The sequence below is a fragment of the Sorex araneus genome, chromosome 3, assembly GCF_027595985.1.
Source record: "Sorex araneus isolate mSorAra2 chromosome 3, mSorAra2.pri, whole genome shotgun sequence".
NCBI lineage: Eukaryota > Metazoa > Chordata > Mammalia > Eulipotyphla > Soricidae > Sorex > Sorex araneus.
Window position 1 is genome coordinate 215,126,923 of NC_073304.1, and position 22,922 is coordinate 215,149,844.

The window sequence follows — 22,922 nt, forward strand, 5'->3', positions numbered from 1 at the left end:
TGTCAGCTCTTACAGGAGAGGGCTACGACCCCCTTTCCTCCCCTTGCTCCTCCTTCTATCCCCTTAGCAGGGCCCAAGGGACAATCTGCCCCAGACTCCCCCCAATACTGGAGGTTTTCATTATTTACAGGGCGCGAGTGTCACTAGAGCGAGCGTTCCGTGGGCGCGGATGGGCGCGGGTGAAAGATGCGGGGCTTCCGCCGGTCGGCGCTCTGACCCCCAGCGCAGGGAGGTGTCAGGTTCGGGTCGCGCCCACCCCCCCCCCCCCGCCTCCCCGAGGGGGTGTCTCGCGCCCGCGCCCAGGTGTGCCCCCACGCGCCCGGGGCGCGCCCCCGCCCGCCGCGCGCCACTTCCTGAGCGCGCCCCCGGCCCCGCCCCGCGGCTCGGCCCGCGGCGGCGACTGAGGTGCAGGTGCCCCCGGCGGCTCCCCGCGCCCAGCCGGCGACATGCAGGCCGCCGCGCTCCCTGAGGAGATCCGCTGGCTCCTGCAAGGTAACGCCCCGGCCCCCGCCCCGGCGCCCCGGCAGCCCCGAGGGCGAGCGGCCCGCAGGGAGACGCGGGCTGGACCCGCGCGGCCACGCGACAGCCTCGCGGCTTCGAGCATCCAGCGGCCCGCCGGCTTCCCGCCGCCCGCCCGCCGCGCGCACCTCACACCACGTTGGCCTCTTCCTCGGGGCTGGGGGGCCCTCGCCGCCCCAGGCCGCCCTCGGGGTCTGAACCCCGCGCCTTTCTCCTTAGGAAACCCTCCCGCCCTCCTCCCGGCCCCAGGCACCTCACAGCAGCCCCTCAGGAGGCTTCCTCCTGAGGAGGCTTCCTCCTGAGGGGTCCCAGAGACTGTCAGGGGGCGTGCGCGTCACTGCGAGTTTGTGGCCCCCACAAGCCTTTCAGACGTTGGGAGTCTTGTAGCCCCCCCCCCACCCCAGGCAGATTGTTTGCACTCGGGGTTGCACACAGGACCCTTTTCTAGAAAAGTCCCTGGAGGTGGATTCCCCTTCAGATTCGCGCCTTCAGAGAGGACCTATCCTTGGGGGGTCGTGGAGGGGGGCTGAACTGCCCCCCCCACCTTCCAACTCCTCAACGGTGTGACTGGGGGCGCTGGAGGTTGGGGGGCGCTGCTCCCTTCCCACTTTTTCTGCCCCAAACAACTTGCTTTCCTGCAACTCAAGTGCCTGGAGGCCTGGAATCTGAGGTTTCATAAGGATCTCAGGAGGAAATGGCTGGCTTGGAATTAAACTTTTTTGGCATCCAAGTGACATTTTTGACACATATTTAACAGATGGCCTGCTTTGGGCCGGTCATGCTTTTGGCACTCTGTATCTCACTCTCCCCTCTTTCTCTCGATTTAATTGGTTTTATATCTGCATTACCTTGTTATCTTGGTATAAATGCCTCCTAATCAAATAGTTGGCAGGTCATTTTAGGCTGTTTATAGCACTGTTTCCATCCTGGACTGTGAAAGTTGTCAACTAGGTATTTCTTTTGAAGGGAAGTTTCCAAAATCCGTTTCACTTATCTCTTGAGGAAATCTCTCCTTTGAAAATTAAAAAAAAAAAAAGTGTTTACAAAAGAGCATTACCTGGACATCATCACCAAAGAAGTAACTTATCATTTCCTTTTCTATCGCTCCAGTCTCACACCCAGCATTTCAATTAAATATTTGAACTTGTTTTATTTCTGCAACCACACCTAGGGTGCTCACTGGTAATGCTTAGGGCACCATGTGCAGTGCCAGGGATCAAACCAGCCTCAGCCTCAGCTTGCAAGACAAGTGCCTCAAGCCTTGTACTATCTCTTTGGCCCTCAATTCAATCAAGTTTGTTATGTAGAGAAGGCTGGGTCTGACTCCAGGGGGAAGAAACTTCAAAAAAGTTTAATTCTGCCCTTGCATTTAAGGATGGACCCAGTCCTTTTCATTGGTGTCTGCCATTTGATGAGAGGAAACCTCATTTACAGGCTTGTTAAGCCATACTTCCGTTCTGTGAGTGGCCTTGGTAGAATTCGCCTTTTTCTTTTCTGAGGCCTGTAGTGCATTCCACTCCCTCAACATTTTTTGATGTGCAGTTCTTTTTGGCTCAAAACTGACAGTTTGGTAAACAACTCATTTCTGCACCTGCCACCTTCTTTTAGCTTAGATTATTTTCTTGTTAGCTGACTGTTTTTAATTGAAGTCTTCAGATCTCCTTCTAAAGCAGAACCTTTGTTTGCTGACAAGCAGAGCAGGGTTTGAATGGAGATTAATTGCATGTCACATACTTCTGTATCAAACTTGCTGTGTCTTAACAATCTCTGTTGGTGCTTAGGTCTTTAGACTACCTGGAGGAGTCTGAGATTACATTTTAAGGAGCTTCATTGGCTAATGCTTTCTTTTAAGATCTTAAAAATGAAAAGTTCACAGTTAGATTCTGAATCTGAAGTAAAGTGGGGTTCAACAGACTGAAAACTGTGAGAAGAATATATTTTGGAAAGGTGCATGTAATCATAGCAACATATTGGCTATAGATCTTAAACTCTATGAAACAGTCTCTGGGGTAGACCAGCAGAATTATTAATTGTACTACACAGAATTTGTGGACATTAGAGATTCATAATGGTGATCAGTTTATCATCTGTTATTATTTATTTGTCTTACCTCCCTGCCCCCCACCTCCTGACTCCTTTAAGGTTAACTGCTGGCTATTAGAAAATATTAAAGTCCAGCTTTGTATATTGTCACTCTTGGAGGGAGTAACAGGGTGTGAGAGCTGCCACTATAGTGCTGCCACATGGCCGTGGGGGTAGAGTTTCTACAATGAATTACTACTTTCATAAACCACGGCATAAGATTTGCACAGTGATTTAATGCTGGCCATCACAGCCATAACTTAAGCATTTATTTATTTATAACTGCATGAGCTTAAGTGACAGGTTTTTTTTTTAACATAATATGTGTGCTTTTAAAAATAAAATATGCTAAACATTGTGAATGGTTTATGCCAAAATTTTGTGAAATGAAAAGGGAACAGAAATTCTGAAGACCGCCCCCAATTAATTTTATCTAGGGATAAAATTTTAAACATTTTTAAAATGTTTCATTTGACCCAGAAACCCAACTTCTTTGAAACCTGTTTCTGAAAGGACACAAAGTATATGTAAAAAATATCCATCCTAATTTTCCATGACCTGGGAAAGGTAGAACAATGACTCAATGGATTATGAATAAAGCCCCAGTTTAGACATCTGCTATTGAAATGAAAGGACATAAAATATGTGTACACATAAATAAATATGTGTACAGGGACCCATCCTAAATGTTCATGAGTTGGGAAGGTGAGGTGATGGTATGATTAAATTATTTGTCTTCTGAAATATTTAGCGGTCCTTAAAAAGGAAGTGCTTTTTGGCCTAGAAAATATCCATAACATATTTTTAAGAGTGAAAAGGAAATTGCACATTTGTCTGTATAATGTCCTCTTTTGAGGTTTAAAAACAAACTGGACCAAAGGGTGGAGCACCTGCCATGTGTGCACAAGGTCCCAAGTTCAGTTGACTGTGCAACCCTCCTATACCACCTATCCTGAACTTCTGACTGTCAGACCTGAACCATGGCTGAGTATTACCAGAAGTGGGCTCCAATCCCTCAGGCACAGCTGGGGAAGCCCTCTGAAAATAAACCAAAAATCTTCCAAGAACCAAAATTACTCCCCCCGCCCCCCGCCGTGCAAATGTATGTTTGTGTAAGCCTGGAAGAAAGAATATACATCAAACTGTTAACTTTAATTGGTTTGGGAGTTAATGAAAGGGGAAGGGAGGCTATTTGTTTTATTTCATGCATCTTTATACTGTTAAAATTATGACAATCACCAGATATTTTGTTTCTAATTGGTGACCAGAGAAGTAACTTAAACAGAGGCAAATGTTTTTCTCTTTTTTAGCTATGGTGATGTATAGAATATGGGACTTTTTCAAATGCTTTATTTGATTTTTGGAAAATGTTAGCGGCTTCTTGGGTAAATCAGGAAACAGCTTCTTTAGATAGAACTTGTCAAGCTCTCATATAGGAATAGTAAGTAGTCCATATCAGCAAGTAAGAAGCTTATAGATAAGTGAAATGAAGGGTGTCTACTGCTTTATTGAAAGCGGAGGAAATATTCAGGTCTGTTTTCACATAATCAGGCTTCAGATGTGGAAGTTATCTTTTTGTTTTTGTTTTATGATAACCATGCTGAAAACAAAAACAAAGGCACTCTGGCAGTTTGCATAATCTTTGTTCCACAGATATGAGCACTATCACTTTCTTCCTTGTCTTTCTAGCTCTGCTTTTGAAGTCCTAAGGACATGGGGCAAGTGTGAGGAGGTAGAATAAATATTTCCTTGGTTCACAGTGTGTCTTGTGTAATGGAATGGGACCCACTGACTTTACCTCAGCAGTTCTAAGTCTCAACTACCTATAAGGTACCTAAAACCTGCTCAGAATATGGATTAAAACCAAAACAGCCTCTATAACTCAGCTGCATTTAATAGGAATTGCTGCATTAAAACTGATTCTGATATGAGTATAGTTACTTACTTTGAAGCTTCCTTAGAAAGGAGCAGTCATTAATCATTTCCTTTCAGATTGTTCTCCAGATTTGTATTGGTTGGTACAGCGAACCATAAAATCTTTTTGAATATAGTAAAATACCAACTGTATGGAACTCACAGGAATGTGTTGCTCTGAATAGCTAAGGATATTCTCTAGGTACTCTTTTTTGTTTTAAACATTTGTGATAAGTATTTTTCCTAAAGTGCATTAGGAACTTTCTTCACTTATTCAACCAGGCCATATTGAAAGGAAATTCCTTTGAATGCTTTAAACTCAGAAGTAATGCTCAAAATAGTATACATCATTTATATGAATTAAAATTCAAGAAGTAATAAAACTTTTCATTTTACTTATTCCTTGACTGTTTGTCTAGATGCTCTTTCCATTGCTATAAGATGGCTGTTGAAGTCCTCGACTATTCTTGTGTTATTGTCACTGTAACTTATATTTGCTTTATTCATCTTGGTGCTCCTATGTTAGTTAATTATTATTAATTTCTTGGTCACTAAAATTGTATTATCCTATTATAAGGCTTCCCTGTTGAATTTATTCTTTGTCGTTTGATCAGAGGGATGAATGTTTTCACACTAAGTGGAACTCTGGCACAACACTGCAAACTGAGAATTTATTAAAATAAAATATCTTTGTTCTAGAATTAAAAACCCAAGAAGTATATATTTTTATAGAAATATGAATATCAGAAATGACATTCTTATTTAGGGATATTTCTGTCATAATTGCTCCTGGACTGCTTTGTGAATTTATATCTGTTTCACATTTAATTTAACTTAGTTTTATTTTAGGCCCTCCCAAGCAGTTTTCAGAGTACTCTGGAGGCTACTCCCAGTGACAACCAGGATGGTTCAATTTGAGGCTCCAAGGATGTGACTGGTGCTGCTCTATTGTGCCAGGGACCACTGGGGCCACTCTGGTGATGGTTAGGGATCTCCCAGGATACACTCAGGGATGCTTAGCAATTAATCCTGGTGCCCAGGATTAAACCTGGGTCCTGCATATGCAAGACATGAACCCCAATTCTTTTTTTTTTTTTGCTTTTTGGGTCACACCCAGCAATGCACAGGGATTACTCCTGGCTCATGCACTCAGGAATCTCTCCTGGCGGTGCTTGGGGGACCATATGGGGATGCTGGGAATCGAACTCCGGTCGGTCACATGCAAGGCAAACGCCCTACCTGCTGTGCTATCACTCCAGCCCCGAACCCCAATTCTTGTACTGTCTCCCTGGTTCATTCTTTCTTTTATCTTCTTCTTCTTCTTTCTGTCTCTTTATCTCTTTTCTTTCTTTCTCTCTCTCTCTCTCTCTTTTTTAAAGTGTGATTTATACTTTTTTAAACTGTGATTTACAATACTATTTGTGTTAAGGTTTCATGAATGCAATGTTCCAGCCCCACAGCTTCCTCCCTAGTATCCACTATTTTCTGCCCCCATCTCCTATAAGTTCAGTTCTGTAGACCAGAGCTGGCTATTCAAGTCATAAAAAAAATGTAGTAAAAGAAGAAATTTTATTTTCCAATTACATTGGCTACTTTTCATCAGCATGGTGGCCACAGTGACTACTTTATTGCACAGTGCAGTAAGCCCTACTAAGTGATGATGTAGAACAATGGTTTTCAAACTTCTTGTTCCTGTGAATTGTCTATGACCTGCAGACCTGTGGTTAAAAACCACTAATCTAGAATATATTACTTAGTGAATTTCCTACTCTGGTATTATACAGAACATCTGCAAGGTCTGAAAATGTGTCTGCTTAGTTTCAGTTTCTGAGGGCACTCTATTCCCCATCCTCCCAGCCCAGCCTATTATCATTTGTTCCTCAATTTTGGGGGAGAAGTCTGACAGCAGCCTGATGTGTTTTTTTTTTTTTATAATTCATTCCTTCCATCTCCTGCCCGAATGTTCACAGGATATTTTTGTTTGTTTGTTTGTTTTAAAAAATGTCCTGGGAGGACTGGAAGATAGTATAGCAGGTAGAGTTGCCTTGCATACAGCCAATATGGATTTGCTCCCAGGCACCACATATGGTCCCTGAAGCACCACCAGCAGTGATCTCTGAGCACAGTGCCAGGAGTAAGGCCTGAGCACAGCCAAGTATGCACTCCCATACAAAACTAATCAAATCAAATAAAAAATGTCATGAGATAGGGTCAAGATCTTAGGATTTTTAATAATTTTCCAGGCCTGGGAAGACAGCTTAAAGGTCTAGTGTGCATGGTTTGCATGTGGGAGGGCTGGGTTGGATCCCTGGCACTACAAAGAGCCATCTCCAGGAATGTCCAGGAAATAGTCTATAAGCACTGCCAGCTGTGACCTCAAAACAACGATAACAACAACAACATTTGCCTGCTTTGTATTGAAACTTTTTTTGACCTATAGAATTAGGAGTTTCTGGGGCTGGGGCGATAGCACATCGGGTAGGGCGTTTGTCTTGCACTCGGCCAAACTGGGTTTGAATCCCAGCATCCCATATGGTCCCCTGAGCACCGCCAAGGGTAATTCCTGAGAGCCAGGAGTAACCCCTGTGCATCGCTGGGTGTGACCCAAAAAGAAAAAAAAAAGAATTAGGAGTTTCTTTAATAGGGAGTTTTTTCTATTATTTTCATTTTGGCTACAACTGCTTCATTTTGTCTTATTGGGATTCATATTAAACTACTAATGAATCCCTGATCTACTCTGTTTTATATTTTTTATTATCTTATTCATCAGTGACTTCATTGATTTTAAATTCAGAATTTATTTATTAAAATATTTTCCATGTATTCTTTCCTCATTACTCATTGTTTTGCTTTTTATTATACCTATAAAACTCTGACATATAATCACTTTTGGGGTATTGTTGAGGATATAATTACAATTGTTTTCTTAATTTGGGGCTTGGCCATACCCAGTTGTGTTTAGGGCTTAAACCTGACTCTGTGCTCAGGGATCATTTGGTGGTACTTAGAAGGGAACCATACACAGTGCCAGGAATTGAATCTGTGTCAGTTGTTTGTAAGGCCTGAACTCCTGTACTATCTCTCTTGTTTGATAAATATATATATTTTAAGTTTCTGCATTTTTTGACTATTACAAAAATTTATTTAACAAAAACATTCATGAAAATGTACACTATCCAATTTTATATTAGTAAAAAGATGCAATGATGGGAACACATGAAAACACTTGGCTTCTAAACAACCTCTGTCTATACTCATCCAAGGCTTCTAACATGATGATACTATTTCCTCGTATTACCACCATTCCAATATTATTCTGTTGCCCATTTGTTGCCATCTCCACACATTCATCTGTCACAAGATTCATAAAGGGATCAAATCCTTGAAGTATTTCGTGGACATGTCTGCTGCCATTCAGTTTTAATGATAACTTCTTGTCCATAAATTTTTTCAGCTCCCAGGGGTGAGCTTTGCTCATGGTGTCTCCACGGCAAGATGGAACCTCCTACTAAATTTCTGCATTTTAAAAATAAAAATCTTATTTAGGCTGGAGCAGTAGTACAGTGGGTTGCTACTTGCCTCGCACACAATTGACCTGGATTCAATCCCCAGTACCTTATATAGTCCCCTGAACCCACCAGTAGTGATCAGAGCCAGGAGTAAGCCCTGAGCATCACCACATGTGGCCCCCAGCCAACCAAAAAAAACCAAAAAAATTAAAAACTTAGAACAGAAGGAGGCATTTTCTCTTGTTCTTCAAGAGCTATTTCCCCCTCCATTTTTCTCATTGGTCCTGTTTATTCTCTTTGTGTGAAATTTTCGAGGTTCAGATCCTGACTTTACTTTCTTAGTATCTGTCTTGGATCCTCAGTTTCCTCATATGTAAAATAGGGGTCATAGTAGTGTCTATTTCATAGAATTAATTTCAATAATAAAAGAAAATAACTTGGAATAGTATCTGAGTGTTTGGTAAATAAAATTTTAAAATTCTAATTTCTTTGAGGAAGTTCTATTGATCTCTCATTTTGTAGTGGCTGCTTCATAAAGAAAACTCAGGTACTTAGATTCATGATTCATCTTTGCATCTCTAAATTAGAGGAGACTTGTAAAGGTTGTTTTTTGTTTGTTTTTATTTAAGGTGCTCTCTATTGTTAGCTTCTGTCTTTTCCCCATAAAACTGAGAGAAGATATGTTTCTATTTTAATATTCCTTTTTTTGGGGTGGTACACTCACTGGAGCTCAGGGCTTACTCCTGGCTCAGTGTTCAGGGATCACTCCTGGCAGTGTTTGGGGAGACACATGTGGTGCAATTGACAGCTGTATGTAAGGTAAACATAAGATTGACAGCTGTATGTAAGGTAAACACTTTAGTACCTTAAACCCCTGTATTATCTCTGACACAGATATGTGTTTCTTATCTTAAATTATAAAACAGTGTGTGTGTGTGTGTGTGTGTATGTGTGTGTGTGAGAGAGAGAGAGAGCGAGAGAGAAAAAGATAGAGAGAAATAGTATTTTTTTTTTTTTTTTTTGCTTTTTGGGTCACACCCAGCGATGCTCAGGGGTTACTCCTGGCTTTGCACTCAGGAATTACTCCTGGTGGTGCTTGGGGGACCATATGGGATGCCGGGGATCGAACCCGGGTCGGCTGCGTGCAAGGCGAATGCCCTACCCACTGTGCTATCACTCCGGCCCCGAGAAATAGTATTTTTGATTCATCTCCATTTGAAAAAATAAAATGTTTACCCCACTCTTTTCTTTTTTTTGTTTGATAACTTTTTATTGATAGAAAGATTTGAACTTCATCGTAGGTAAGGCCTACATGCTAACTGGATTTACCAGGCCATTTGAACTCTAGATGCTTGGGCTGGAGTGATAGCACAGCGGGTAGGGCATTTGCTTTGCACACGGCCAACCCGTATTCGATTCCCAGCATCCCATATGGTCCCCTGAGCACCTCCAGGGGTGATTTCTGAGTGCAGAGCCAGGAGTGACCCCAGTGCATTGCTGGGTGTGACCCAAAAAAGAAAAAAGAAAAGAAAAAGAATGAACTCTAGGTGCTATCTGCCCTTGGGAACTCAAAACTCCTCATCATCTCAAGGAGCATGCATTCTCCCACCCCAACCCCTTTTAATTTTGTTTTTCAGTGATGGAGATCTGATTCAAGACCTTACACATGCAAGGCAAGTGCTTAGTCACTGAGGTATATCCCATAAGGAAAATGCCTTCTCAATGTCACCCTTTCACCCTCTGCTCAGGGTCACCAAGTTCCCTTGCATGCTCTCTATTCTGGGTCACCTTAAGTCTAGACTGATGATTTTTGTTATTCAGGGGACTTTATGCAGCACAGGAATACATTTTTCATTGTCATAAATTGGGTAAGTACTGTTGGGATCTGATGCCTGGAAGCCAGGGGTGCTGCTAAACTATAGTTTATAGAAAAGCCTCTCATAGCAAAGGATTATCCAGTTCATACTGACAGTAATACTAAAGTCAAAACTCCTAAATATATCCTTGCTCTCAATTTCCACAAAACCACCCTGCACAGAGCCCCCATGAACATAACCTTAACAACCCTACCCCCACCATGAAAAGGTATTGTAGTTCTCTATTTAATTGCTTACATTCCCATTGAAAACCAAACATATCTTTCTAAACAATGTCAGTTTTCTCCTTAAAAGAAGTCTAGCTATTAAGATGAAAATATATTAGCATTATTGTATAGGTGCAATACCCTAATATTTTTAATCTTATTATTTAAGTATTGCACCTAGATAATATGGGTAACATATTTTATCTTAATAGCTAGCACCAGATTTTAAAATAATATTTAAATAATATGGGGAAAATAAGGTAAATCTCAAGGTTTGCTATCATCTGAGAATCTTAACATATTGACATAACTATCATAGACTTCATTTTTTCACGTTATAAGCCATTACATTCTACAGGAAAACCTATAATTTCTGCTACATTTATTCATATTTATTTCCCCTGTGTTTCCAAGTTCATTGCTTGCTTTTCCAGTTTGTCAGTGCTGCTTTATAGGTTAGGTTATTATAACAGATGGCTTTTCATATTTGGATTCTTTGAGTTCCACTGCTTAATTTTACTATCCATTTTTTACATGAAAAATAGTACAGATGTGAAATCAGAAGCAGAGCGGTCTTAGCATTCAGAAAACAAGTTTTCTAAAGGCTGATAGTTTTGATAAAATAATTTATGAATTACTTAAATTCTCATGTAGGAGAAACACTCTAATATAGGTAGATTGGATAGATCAGTAGATCAAGAGACTCACACAAAGTTATCAAAACATTTTTTTTGAGGGTGTGGTGAGTGCTGGTCTCTCAAGCAGTGCTCAGGAGATGTGGGGGGTCCTACCCATTGTGGTGCTTGGGATCAAACTCATGTTGGTTGCATGTAAGAAATATGCCTTACCTCCATACTGTCTCTCCAGACCCAAGAAAAGTTATTTTAAAAGTTCTATCAAAGAGGTTTATTATAGTGTTGTTTAGAATATTTTCTGTAGCTAAGTACACCAGCTATTTATCATACTCTATTTATAATAGCTAGCATCACTGTATCACTGTCATCCCATTGCTCATCAATTTGCTCAAATGGGCACCAGTAATGTCTCCATTGTGACACTTGTTGTTACAGTTTTTGGCATACCGAATACGCCACATGTAGCTTGTCAGGCTCCGCCATGTGGGCGGGATACTCTTGGTAGATTGTCGGGCTTTCTGAGAGGGACGGAGGAATCGAACCTGGGTTGGCCTCGTGCAAGGCAAATGCCCTACCCCGCTGTGCTATCACTCCAGCCCATAATAGCTAGTATCATAATTACTTCTAATTCAACTAGTTTGTGTAAGTATAAATCTGCCATTAAATACATTAGTAAAGCTTCTAGTATATGAACAATTTCTATTTATCTATAACTTACTTATATTAGAGTGTGAAAAGTATTAGGTGGAAAACCTACACAACTCTCGATCAGTGTTTAAACTTTCTCTGACTATTTCCATTTAAAAAATAACTTCCACATTGCTGCAGAGAACATATCTGTGTGTGGACCTTTGTGTATGTGTGCTAGTCTCTCTGTCAGATTTTTAGACTCTCAATGATGATTGCAGAACATTACTTCTAGATTTTTAGTCTGACTAGTAGTTAAAACTTAATCAAAGTTTCTATCTGTGTTTGTTTCTGGTTTTGTTTTCTCTGTGTTGTGAGAATATAGGTGTTGTCATTTTTTTCCCTACAAGAAAGGAGATGGAGAATTAAAAATATAAACTCCACACATTTCCTGGGTCATGGGGCAAAAACAATCCAGCAGGTTGAAACAAACCAGAACCAGAACATGCTGACAATTTCTTTATTGTATTCTGATACTTCCTACAAGCCAAAACAAAGCTGGTGGTATGAACTTAAGCTTGCTGTCAAGTTTTACCTTTTAACAACAACAATAACAACAAATCTATGCCTTAAGGATTACAATTTGTTGTCCGATCAAAAAATTCAATGCAAGATTTAGCACAACTTGTAAACAAACTAAAAAACCCCACTACTAGAATTATTTTATTTAGTTAGCTTGAAGCAATGTAAGATTTCCATGAAGCCTTCCATATTTAGTATAGAAAATTTAATTGCTAACGATTAAGAGGCTTGTTTTTAGTGAGATATTTAAATGATTGCAAAGTTACTAATGATCTGATCTCTTCAGTATACCAGTGTCAAAGAATCAGAAATTTTTATTTTAGTCTCTACCAGGATTGTCAACATGACAGTAGAAGTTGGTTTTGAGCCATCAGGCTATTTTTTTTTGTAAAATAACAATATAAGGAATATGGTGACATTTGATTAAATACAGAGTTTATCTAGATACCTACAATCAAATGTGGTTTTCTCTTCTTTCCAATGTGGTTCTCTGGGTGTGACTCAGTCTGTTCCTGGAAAGCCTGTCTTATTATTAGTGGTTTCATTGAAGTCCTGAAGATCCCTACTTACCACCACCAATCCTAACCCAGGGCCCGTAGATGTGCCTTTGAAGAGTCTCTCTCCCCCTTTATTCTTCAATCTCAGCTTTCTATCCTTTTCCCTCATCTCCCATCCCTAAAGCAGGGATGTCTAGTTATTTAAGATATTAACTCCTGAAAGTGTTCAGTGAAGCACCTACAAGATAAATTGTTGTCTTTTTAAGTAGAAAATCTTATATTTATAAGTATCAGTGAAATTTGAAGAGATGAAGCTGATTTTGAAATTGATATTGCTGATATTGCTGTTTTTGAAATAAGTCACTTCCAGTGTCTTCCGATGTTTACTGAGTTTCTTTTAGAAAGAATGTTTTTCTTTAATGACAAAAACATTCATGCTTTAAAAGTTAACCTCCAAACCAGTTCACTAAAAAGAACCTATTTCGTGAGTCTTTTACCTGGGGGAGAGAAATAAAGAACATGTTGCTGAGAGTGACTTTTGTTGTTTATTTGTTTTGGGGCCATACCCAAAGATGCTTACAAGTTATTCTTTAAAAAAAAATTTTTTTTTATTGATTCACTGTGAGGTACAGTAACAAATCTTTCATGTTTGAGTTTGATAATACAGTCATCCAATACCCATCCCTTCATCAGTGCACATTATCCACCTCCAAAATCCCCAGTATCCCTCCTCCCCCCATTCCACACCTCCCCCTGCCTGTGTAGCAGACAATTTGCACAATACTCTCTTTCTTTGCTTTAGTTACTTTCGATATTTCGAGACCAGACCCATCACCACTCATACCTGCTGAAAAGGCAATGCTAGACAATGTGTTTTGTATTGTTTGTTTTGGATGCAGTGTAATGTCGCGAGGCTTCGAGAGCAGCTGAGTGCTCTAGGAATTCTAAAATTTTAATAATTAGGGTCTGAAGAGATTGCTGCAGCAAGTTGCTCAGGCCTGAGGTTTGTTTGTGTGTCTCTGGATCCTTGCCATGTGGGAGCTTAAGTAGATGGTGGCCAGGTGTTGCAACATCTGACAGTCTGATCAGGGTGGGGGGGAAAGGAGGAGTGCCCACTCCTCCCCTGCCCCGTAAGGCCTGGCATTTGGCACCACCGCTACTCATACCTGGAGCTTATCACTGACTTCTAGAAAATGGCTGTCACCGGAGTTCCTAGGGGGTAGGTGGAGGGATGGCACCTACCCCTGTCTGGAGCAGCCCAGCGGAAGTGGCCTATTGCAAAATCCAGGGCCATCTCTATCTCTGTAGTAAGTTGCTCGGGTCTGAGGTTTGTTTGTGTGTCTCTCAAAGGTTATTCTTGACTCTGTGCTTGAGAGTCACTCCTGGCAATGTTAAGGGGACCATATGGCATGCTGGGGATTGAACTCAGACTAGCCATGTGCAAAGTAAGCGCCCTACCCATTGTACAGTTGCTCCAGCCATGGAGTGGTTGTGACCTTTCAGCTTGAGGCTCCAGGAACCCTTTCTGTACTGAAACGCAGTTCCCATTCTCCCTGCCCCTCCCATCATCATCATCATCATCATCACACACACACACACACACACACACGGAGGAGTTGAGACCAGTGAGGGACCCAGTGGAAAAGGAAAAGTAGAATAGAATTTTCTTTCCTCTTCTCTCCCTTTCTTCTCAGGCTTCTCACCTCCAACTTTCATCTCTCATTGAAAATATGAATGCCAACAGGCTTGGCAGTGCTAGGAAAAGGCTGTATAGGGAGCCTAATCACTGGGTGCAGTCCTGGAGACCCCCCTAACCTTCTGGCACTGCCAAGGTGTCCCTAGTGATCCCTAGCACCACGAGGCCCCAATAGCATTGCATTCTTGTGCCTTAGCATTGAATTAACATTTCTGTTGGCCACGTATATCAGGATGTGATACATGGTCCTGATGTTCCCTGAGCACCACTTGGGTGGCCCTCCCCCAACAAAGTTAAAAGGTGAAAAGAGACGAGGCCTAGCATATAGGGTTAGAAATGTTTGTACAAGTTAGTAGAAGATTGTTGAAAAACAAAAAAAAATAGCAGGGAGATAATGGGTATTTCTGTGATTATGCTCTGTCAGGACCATTCACATTTAGAGAATCTTTGGGGATGCAATTCAGTTTTAGTGCATGTGGTTCAGTTTTAGTGCACATGCCTGGCTTGTGTGAAAAAAATATGGGACTTATTTTATGAAAGAAAGGACCTGAAATTTTGCCAGTATTAAATTTTATCCAGTTAATTTGGTGAGTCATTTTATTCTATTCCAATGGAATAGACAAAATTGTGAATATTTTCTCGTGTATAATTCCTGTTTAGGCAGAAATATATGTCTTCTTTGCAGAACTATGAGTACTGTTTTGGTAGTTCAGATATTTTTGCAAAATATCCTTTATAGGAGTAAAAAGTAAAGATGGTAACTGTAGGTTATTATCTAGCTCTTGTTGTATAAGTCAGACTTATCAATATAATACAGTGATGGTTTCATTTTACTCCTGTTTACTTAGATGTTAGGATGATTCAGCTTAGATGTAGGATTGTTCTAGTATATTTCTTTTCTTTCATTATTACCTCTCTTAACTATGGGTCCAAACTTGAAGTTATATTTCTTTCTGATCCTATTTGGAATTTTGAATTATGTTTGTCCAAAATTAAGTCAAAGGTTGAAATCAATGTAGTTCATATTCTTAACATGTGTTTGTATTACTACTAGTTAGACCAGATCCTGGAAATGCTTATAGAGTGCTTAATATTTTTTCTTTATTATTGCCTTTCATTTGCCTTTTCTTTATTATTGCCTTTTCTTTATTATTGCCTTTCATTTGCTTATTTAGAGAAAGCATTCACATTTTGGGTTAGCTATCTGAAGTTCACGGTTTAACTTCTATCAACTTTTACTGTTCTTTTTTTTATTATCATTAAAATGTAAAGTTTAGCGGCTGGGGAGAATAGTACAGAGGTAGTTAGGACTTATGCAGGAGTGCACATGACAGAAAGCTCTTAACACCACTGGGGTGGGCACCACAAGGGCAGAGCAATGTCCTATTCCTAGCCCTGAACCACATGCCCAGTTGGCCAAATATTTACTATTGCCAGTGTCTGGGGGATCTTGAACCCTGGACTCATGCCTGCAAAGCTCCTCTCTGCCTCGGGGTTCCCCGCAGACTCAGTTCTGAGCGGTGTAGCTGTTTAGAGTCTGGGGTTCTTATTTATGAAAAAAAGTTATCCTGAGGGCTGGAGCAATAGTACAATGAGCAGGGCGTTTTCCTTGCACTCGGCCAATGTAGGTTCCATCCCCGACATCTCATATGGTCTCCTGAGCAGCACCAGGAGTAATTCCTGAGTGCAGAGCCAAGAGTAACCCCTGAGCATTACCAGGTGTGACCCCCCATCCTCCAAAAAAGCCAAAAAAAAGTGAACCTGATGCTAAGTTTCACTTTTTCAGTCTTAAGTGTTTCAGATTTAATTTCATCTTAAACAGTGCTCTTTAGAAATCATAAACTGACTGTATCACTGTATCACTGTCATCCTGTTGCTCATCGATTTGCTCGAACGGGCACCAGTAATGCCTCCATTTCGAGACTTGTTACTGTTTTTAGCGAATACGCCACGGGGAGCTTGCCAGGCTCTGCTGTGCGGGCGAGATACTCTCGGTAGCTTGCCGGACTCTCCGAGAGGGGTGGAGGAATCGAACCCTTGTCGTCTGCATGCAAGGCAAATGCCCTACCCGCTATGCTATCGCTCCAGCCCATAAGAATTAATAAGGATGAAAATAAGCTGAATATACCTCAGATGGGAAATGCTAACTTTGTTTTCAGTTCAAGTGAAAACCAAATAAGGGCATGCTCACTATGGCAAAGTGAAAGCAACACAGGATATACTGATTGAAATTTGAGTGCTTCTGAAAAAGAGATGAAAATGCTACTTTGGGCAAACATATTAAAGAAATTGATGCTAAGTACTGTATACTGTGACTTAAGAATTGGAGATAAGTTTAGGGTATATCAGGAAAAGAATAAACAAACAGGGAAACAATCTCAACAGCATTCATCACATATTGAATACAAAAATATTAAAAAAAATAGTTCTAGTTATATTGCACTATTACAGTAGTTCTAGTGAAATAGTACTATTGTACTAATATTGTGAAAAGTGTAGTTATCCCTGGGAGGCATTAACTGGAATGGGACATAAAGGGGCTGGACATGTTTTATGGTCTGATCTGGATAGATACCTATGAAAAAAAAAATCAACTAAGCAAGTATGCTTAACATATGTCTTATTTGTTGTACTTATGATAATTTTCAATACATTTAAAAATAGTAATGCCAATGAGTACAAGTGTTTGGGGAAAGAGGTCCCCTCACATCCTACTAGAGTAGATAGAATAACTTTACTGGAGGGCACGTTAGCAATAGATATCAAGCACCTTAATCAGTTTCTGGGACCATGCTCTGCAAATGATGTTGGTGACTATGGTCTCTCATTAATTCAAATTAATTGGGCGAAGAGTAAATGGTAGGATGTAAGATACTAGAAAAGCACATTTACAGGGAATGAGATATAAGTAGTCTCCAGGACACTTGGGAAATTCCAACAAAGCTCATGTGGTTTTCCCTGTCATAATTTTAAATCAGCAAATCCCCCCCCCCATTTTTTGTGGTGTGTGTGTGTGTGTGTGTGTTATGGGGAGTAGTTTTACTTTGGAATGGGTCTGACAAACAGAACAGTAGATTTCTCTGAAATGGCTCAGTCTCCCTGCACTCACTTTTAAATTCTTTCTTAATTCAATAAATTCCATCCTTCCATATACAAAAAAATGTTTTTGGTTACATTCAAATCATGGAGGGCTCTGAAAGACAGGGTCTCTCCTGAAGACCTTGGTTAGACATTTAATCCCTTTTGTATAATTTGAAGGGTACACCACATCTGGAGAACACTGACCAGCCAGTTCGAAGTGGGTGTGAAATATGTCCCCGACTCAGATTTAATTTAATGTTTCAGATTTAATTTCATCTTAAACAGTGCTCTTTAGAAATCATAAACTCATGTGTATATTATCTTTCTTTTCTCCAAGTTGGACTGGAGTGATAGCACAGTGGGTAGGTTGTTTGCCTTGCACATGGCCGACCCGGGTTCGATTCCTCCGTCCCTCTTGGAGAGCCCAGCAAGCAACTGAGAGTATCCTGCCCGCACAGCAGAGCCTGGCAAGCTCCCTGTGGCATATTTGATATGCCAAAAACAGTAACAACATGTGTCACAATAGAGACATTACTCGTGCCCGCTAGAGCAAATTGATGAGCAACGGGATGACAGTGCTACAGTGCATCCTTTCTAGGAACACTTGGATTGGTTTTCAGTGGGTGAAATTGTTTTCATCCGCATTTGGTCATTCTTTCTGCCTAATAGAAAGCTGATTGAAACAGACTTTTGAGTTTTAGAAACATACAGTACACACACACACACACACACACACACAACCCAAACATTTGCAGTTGCTAGGGTAAACTGACAGAAATAATTTCTTCTTTTAATGCATTATGACCATCAACTGGGAGCTCTTTGGCACTACTGCGGCAATGTGGGAAGATGCCATCGTTGACAACATCGACAAGGAATATGATCAACTGGTTCAGCACCTCCACAACTGCACAAAGAATGCTAAGAGTGGGAAAGCCACAAACATACACCTGTCTTTGGAAACTCTCGAGCTCATTCACCAGCGTGGTTTGGCACGAGCGTCAGGCAACCACAAGCTAACTTCCGAGCTCACAAAGCTTTGCAGAGAAGTGATAAAGGAATACCTCAAAGAGAGAAGAGCAGCAGTGTTGGCTGATGCGGCAGAAGCTAGGAAAAGCATTCACAACACTCACCTGTCCTTTGCTAACTACAAGACAAAGATGACTGCCCTCTGACGTCCTGATGGATCTATCACATCTTCCAGAAGGGCAATGGAGAGGATCATTCATGACTTCTACTCGGATCTCTTAGACATCCACGGCCACCTGTTCACGTACCAAATTCCGCAGGATGGATATGTCATTCCCAGTGTCCTCCCTTCCGAAATCCGACACGCCATTTTGTTGGTTAAGACACGTACAGCATCCAGTCCAGACAAGGTCAGACTCGAACACCTGAAGAATCTGTCCCCAGTACTTGTCAATACACTGGCTCAGCTCTTCACATGCTACCTGTCTGAATGCAAGGTTCTGTCCCAGTGGAAAATCAGCAAAACCGTTCTGTTGTACAAGAAGGGAGATATCCACGACATCAGCAACTATCGCCCAATCTGCCTGTTGTCCGTGGTCTACAAGTTGTTCACTCGAGTCATCCTGAATAGAATAGGCAGAACACTAGACGAAGGACAACCACGCGAGCACGCTGGGTTCCAAAAAGGATTCAGTACGATCGACCATATCCACACAGTGACTAAGCTCATCAAAGTTTCGCAAGAGTTCAAGATGCCACTCTGTCTAACGTTCATCGATTTGAAGAATGCCTTTGATTCTGTTGGCCTTTGATTCTGTTGAGATTGAAGCAGTCATCGAAGCCCTAGACAAACAAGCACTCAAACTTAGTACATCAAGATCCTCCATGAGCTTCACGGATTCACCACCAGGATCTCACCATTCTATAAGGAAGTGATCATTGACGTAAAGAGAGGGGTTCGGCAGGGTGATACCATTTCACCAAAACTCTTCAGTGCCACTCTTGAGAATGTCATGCGGTGACTGGAATGGGAAGGAGTGGGAGTGAAGATAGACGGTCAGCAACTACACCACCTCCGCTTCGCTGATGACATTGTTCTCATAACACCAAACATTAGTCAAGCGGCACAGATGCTGGCTGACTTCTACTGCGAGTGTGGAAAGGTTGGACTGCAGCTGCAAAACAATGTTCATGAAATACGAACTAGTCCCTGACGTTCCACTTGCTGTCAATGGAATGAACATCTCCGAATGCAGCAGCTATGTGTACCTGAGTCGAGAACTCAAATAAGGAGCGACTTGGCACCAGAACTGTGCAGGAAGAGAGCAGCATGGAACGCCTTCAAGAGCATTGAAGAAGTGGTTAAGAGGACGAAGAACCTCCAGCTCTGGGCACATCTTTTTTAATCCACCGTTCTTCCTGCACTAACATACGCCTCAGAGACCTGGAAAACAGGATGAGAATGCTATTTGGGTATCCCAAAGAGGAATTGAAAGAGCTATGCTTGGAGTATCATGTTTTACTCAAGTGAGAGAAGGGATCCGGAGTTTTGACCTCTGTTGATGTCAAGAATCAGGGACGCTGTGTCGTTTGCCAAGGCATCAAAAATCATATGGGCCAGACACGTTATGCTATTCAGAGACGACCACTGGACTAGAGCTATTACTGACTGGATTCCACTGGATGTCAAAAGACCATGTGCCGCCCACCAACGAGATGGTCAGATTTCGTCAAAACCATGAATGAATGGTTTGAGGCTCTTCATATTCCTGGAGTGAGCAGATATCATTGGGCTACACTGGCACACGACAGGGACAAATGGAGATGTTACTGGCACCTGCTCAAGCAAATCGAAGATCAATGGGATGACAAGTGATACAAGTGAATGTATTAGGGGCATTGATTTAGAAAACAGAGAAGGAAAAACCTTTATATTAGAAAAAATGTGACCCTTAAGATGTGTTCTACAGATAAGCTAGAGAGTAGCCTTATGAATGGACAAGGTCAGAGACTTGGGAAAGTTGGAAAGTTCACCTGTTTTCATCACTTAGTAAATAGTTTTGGGTGTGTCCTTCCAAGACAGAATCCTTTCAGCTGACCTGTGTGATCATATCTTGTCTCTGGTATTTCACATATCTTGTGTACTCTTGTCCTTCTGTCTTTTCCTAGTCTAACTCCCTGGAATAGATGTCCATGATTTGCTTGGAAGCTAAGGAAGTCTGTGTTTGGGGCAGCTATAATATAATAGGAAGATGCATCTTGACCAAAGATACTTATCTTTTTTTTTCTTTTTGGGTCACACCCAGCGATGCTCAGGGGTTACTCCTGGCTCTGCACTCAGAAATTATTCCTGGTGGTGCTGGGGGAACCATATGGGATGCCAGAGATCGAACTCGGGCTGGCTGCATGCAAGGCAAATGCCCTACCCGCTGTACTATCGCTCTGGCCCCCCGCTACTTATCTTTTAAATATGGAACTTTAAATAAGTATATGTTTAGTACAAAATACAGCCCATGACTACATGCTTGCCTTCCAAAATATCTTCATCTCTTCCCCCCTCACTACTAACCTTTATGTTCTACCATCCCAATTGAAATTCTTTCATGTCTCTCCAAATAGACTTATCACCTCAGGACCTTTGAGGTGAGATTTGTCACCTCTTATTCTTTATCTGTGCCATTGTTTTCCTCATTACACCCATTCTCCACCTCCCCTTGATCATCTCTGCATAAAAAAGTCTGCTGATTTGAGAGTTTCAGAGGAAAGATCAGTTCTCTGAGATCCTTTTACTCCCCTTCCTCTCAGATAAGGTGACTTTACCATAGGTCTTTGCCCCCTCACTTTTCTGATCATGGTTCATATCACAGTTTATTTTAGTTGTCTATTTAAGTCTACATGCTTTCCTAGATGATAAACTTTTAAGATAAAATTTAGATCTGTCTTGTTCACTTTTCACTACTTAATATTTAATAAGTACTTAATAAATACTTGAAGAGTGAAGGGATTTAGGACAGTGTCATTGTTTATGGTATGTTATTATGGTATGCTTCTGACATATACCACATGGTATTGCTCACTCACCAGTTGAAAAGAACTGTGCAAGTCTTGTAACATCAGGAACCATATAGAAGGGGAGCCATGATGTCAGTAGGCCCACCCAGCATAGAAGGGCATAATTAGAGGTGTTTTCACACTGGATCTTGATGTTGCAGTAGCCTAGGGCACTTTGATATGGCAAGACTTAATATTTACATTAAAAGAGAGTTCTTATTTGAAAAGCATTGCTCACTTGGTAGAAGTCTTGAGTTGTGACCAAGGTTCAATATGAGAGATGATACATTATAGGACCCTCTAGTTTTATTTGTTTGATTTTGGTTTTGTGGCCACACCAGTGGTACTCAGGGGCTACACCCATTTTACTGCTCAGGGTTCACTCCTGGCTGTAGTACTCACACTTCTTAGACTGATGCTCCCCAGGAGTCACACCCCTTTGTTTGTGGTGCTCAGACTCACCTAATTATGGTGCTGGGATCATTCTTGACATACTACCAGGGACTCAACTCAAGACCTTTTGGTTATAAGGTAGGTGTTTAAAGTCATAGAGCTGGGGCTGGAGCGATAGCATAGCGGGTAGGGCATTTGCCTTACACGCGGTTGATCTGGGTTCGATTCCCAGCATCCCATATGGTCCCCCAGCACCGCCAGGAGTAATTCCTGAGTGTAGAGCCAGGAGTAAGCCCTGTGCATCGCTGGGTGTGACCCAAAAAGCAATAAATAAATAAATAAATAAATAAATAAATAAAGTGATAGAGCTATTCAAGCCCTTTGTTATTTTTTTCTAATTTATAATGGTGAAAATATAGATAATTAATTTCAAATCTTTTCTAACACAAGCATTTAAAAATGCACATTTTCAGCATTGATTTAGCTGCATCCTGTAACTTTGGATATGTTGTAATTTTCATTCCCTTTGAATAGTCATTTTGTTCAAAGAAGAATATTTCTTTTCTGATTTACTTCAAACAGTTGAGGCTGTTTTTGCTATTTCTTTGCTATTGGGTCCTACCCTTATCAGGGATTCAGAGTTTATACTTTTGGTGTTTAATAAGACTTACTTCAAGGCAGAGCTGAGGTATGTCTAAGCAGAGTGGGTCCCCAAGCATGCATGTCTTGAGGCTGAACTCTCTCCATCCCTTCTCCACACCCTTCCCAAGACCCACCACATACTGAGCATACCAACACAGAAACTGACTCTGCCCAAAGATCAGAAGACAGTGCCACGCTTTCTGGAAGCAGCTGTGGCCAAAAAATAATCTATCTCTCACAGTTGAGTTCCCTCAGAGATCTCCCTGGTAGTGGGGAGAACATTGAGAGTGAAGTGGAAAAGATGCACACGCAGACTACAAAAGGAACCAGGGTAAATCAGCACAGAACCTCATCATGGCTAGAGGGTGAAGATTGTAATCCTGAGGATTTTATCAGTAATATCCACCGATATAATCTCTCTGAAAGTTATTCTGAGTGTAAATGTTTATAATGTTTAAGGAGCTCAAAGAAACAATGGAACATAATACCAATGAAATAGAGAGAATATGAGAGTAGAAATGAGAAAACTACAAACAGAAATGACAGAAACGAAAAACTTGGTAAGTGAAATAAAAAACCCACCGAAGGCTTCACCAGCAGAATAGCAGCTACTCAGGACAGAATCAGTGAGCTTCAGATGAG

General features: G+C 41.3%; 2 protein-coding genes across 2 annotated transcripts in view; one reads left to right on the forward strand and one right to left on the reverse strand.

Moving 5' to 3' along the window:
- Positions 1–357: 357 nt before the first annotated feature.
- SKAP1 (src kinase associated phosphoprotein 1) overlaps positions 358–22,922 on the forward strand; it is a 328,733-nt gene continuing 306,168 nt past the window's right edge. The window contains exon 1 of the mRNA XM_055132038.1: positions 358–492. Within this exon, the coding sequence (XP_054988013.1) occupies positions 447–492 (46 nt within the window). The 5' untranslated portion in view covers positions 358–446. The remainder of the gene's footprint in view (positions 493–22,922) is intronic.
- On the reverse strand, positions 7,703–7,993 carry LOC129403332 (small nuclear ribonucleoprotein G-like). Its single transcript, XM_055130199.1, has one exon. The coding sequence runs from the start codon at positions 7,991–7,993 to the stop codon at positions 7,703–7,705; it is 291 nt and encodes a 96-aa protein (XP_054986174.1).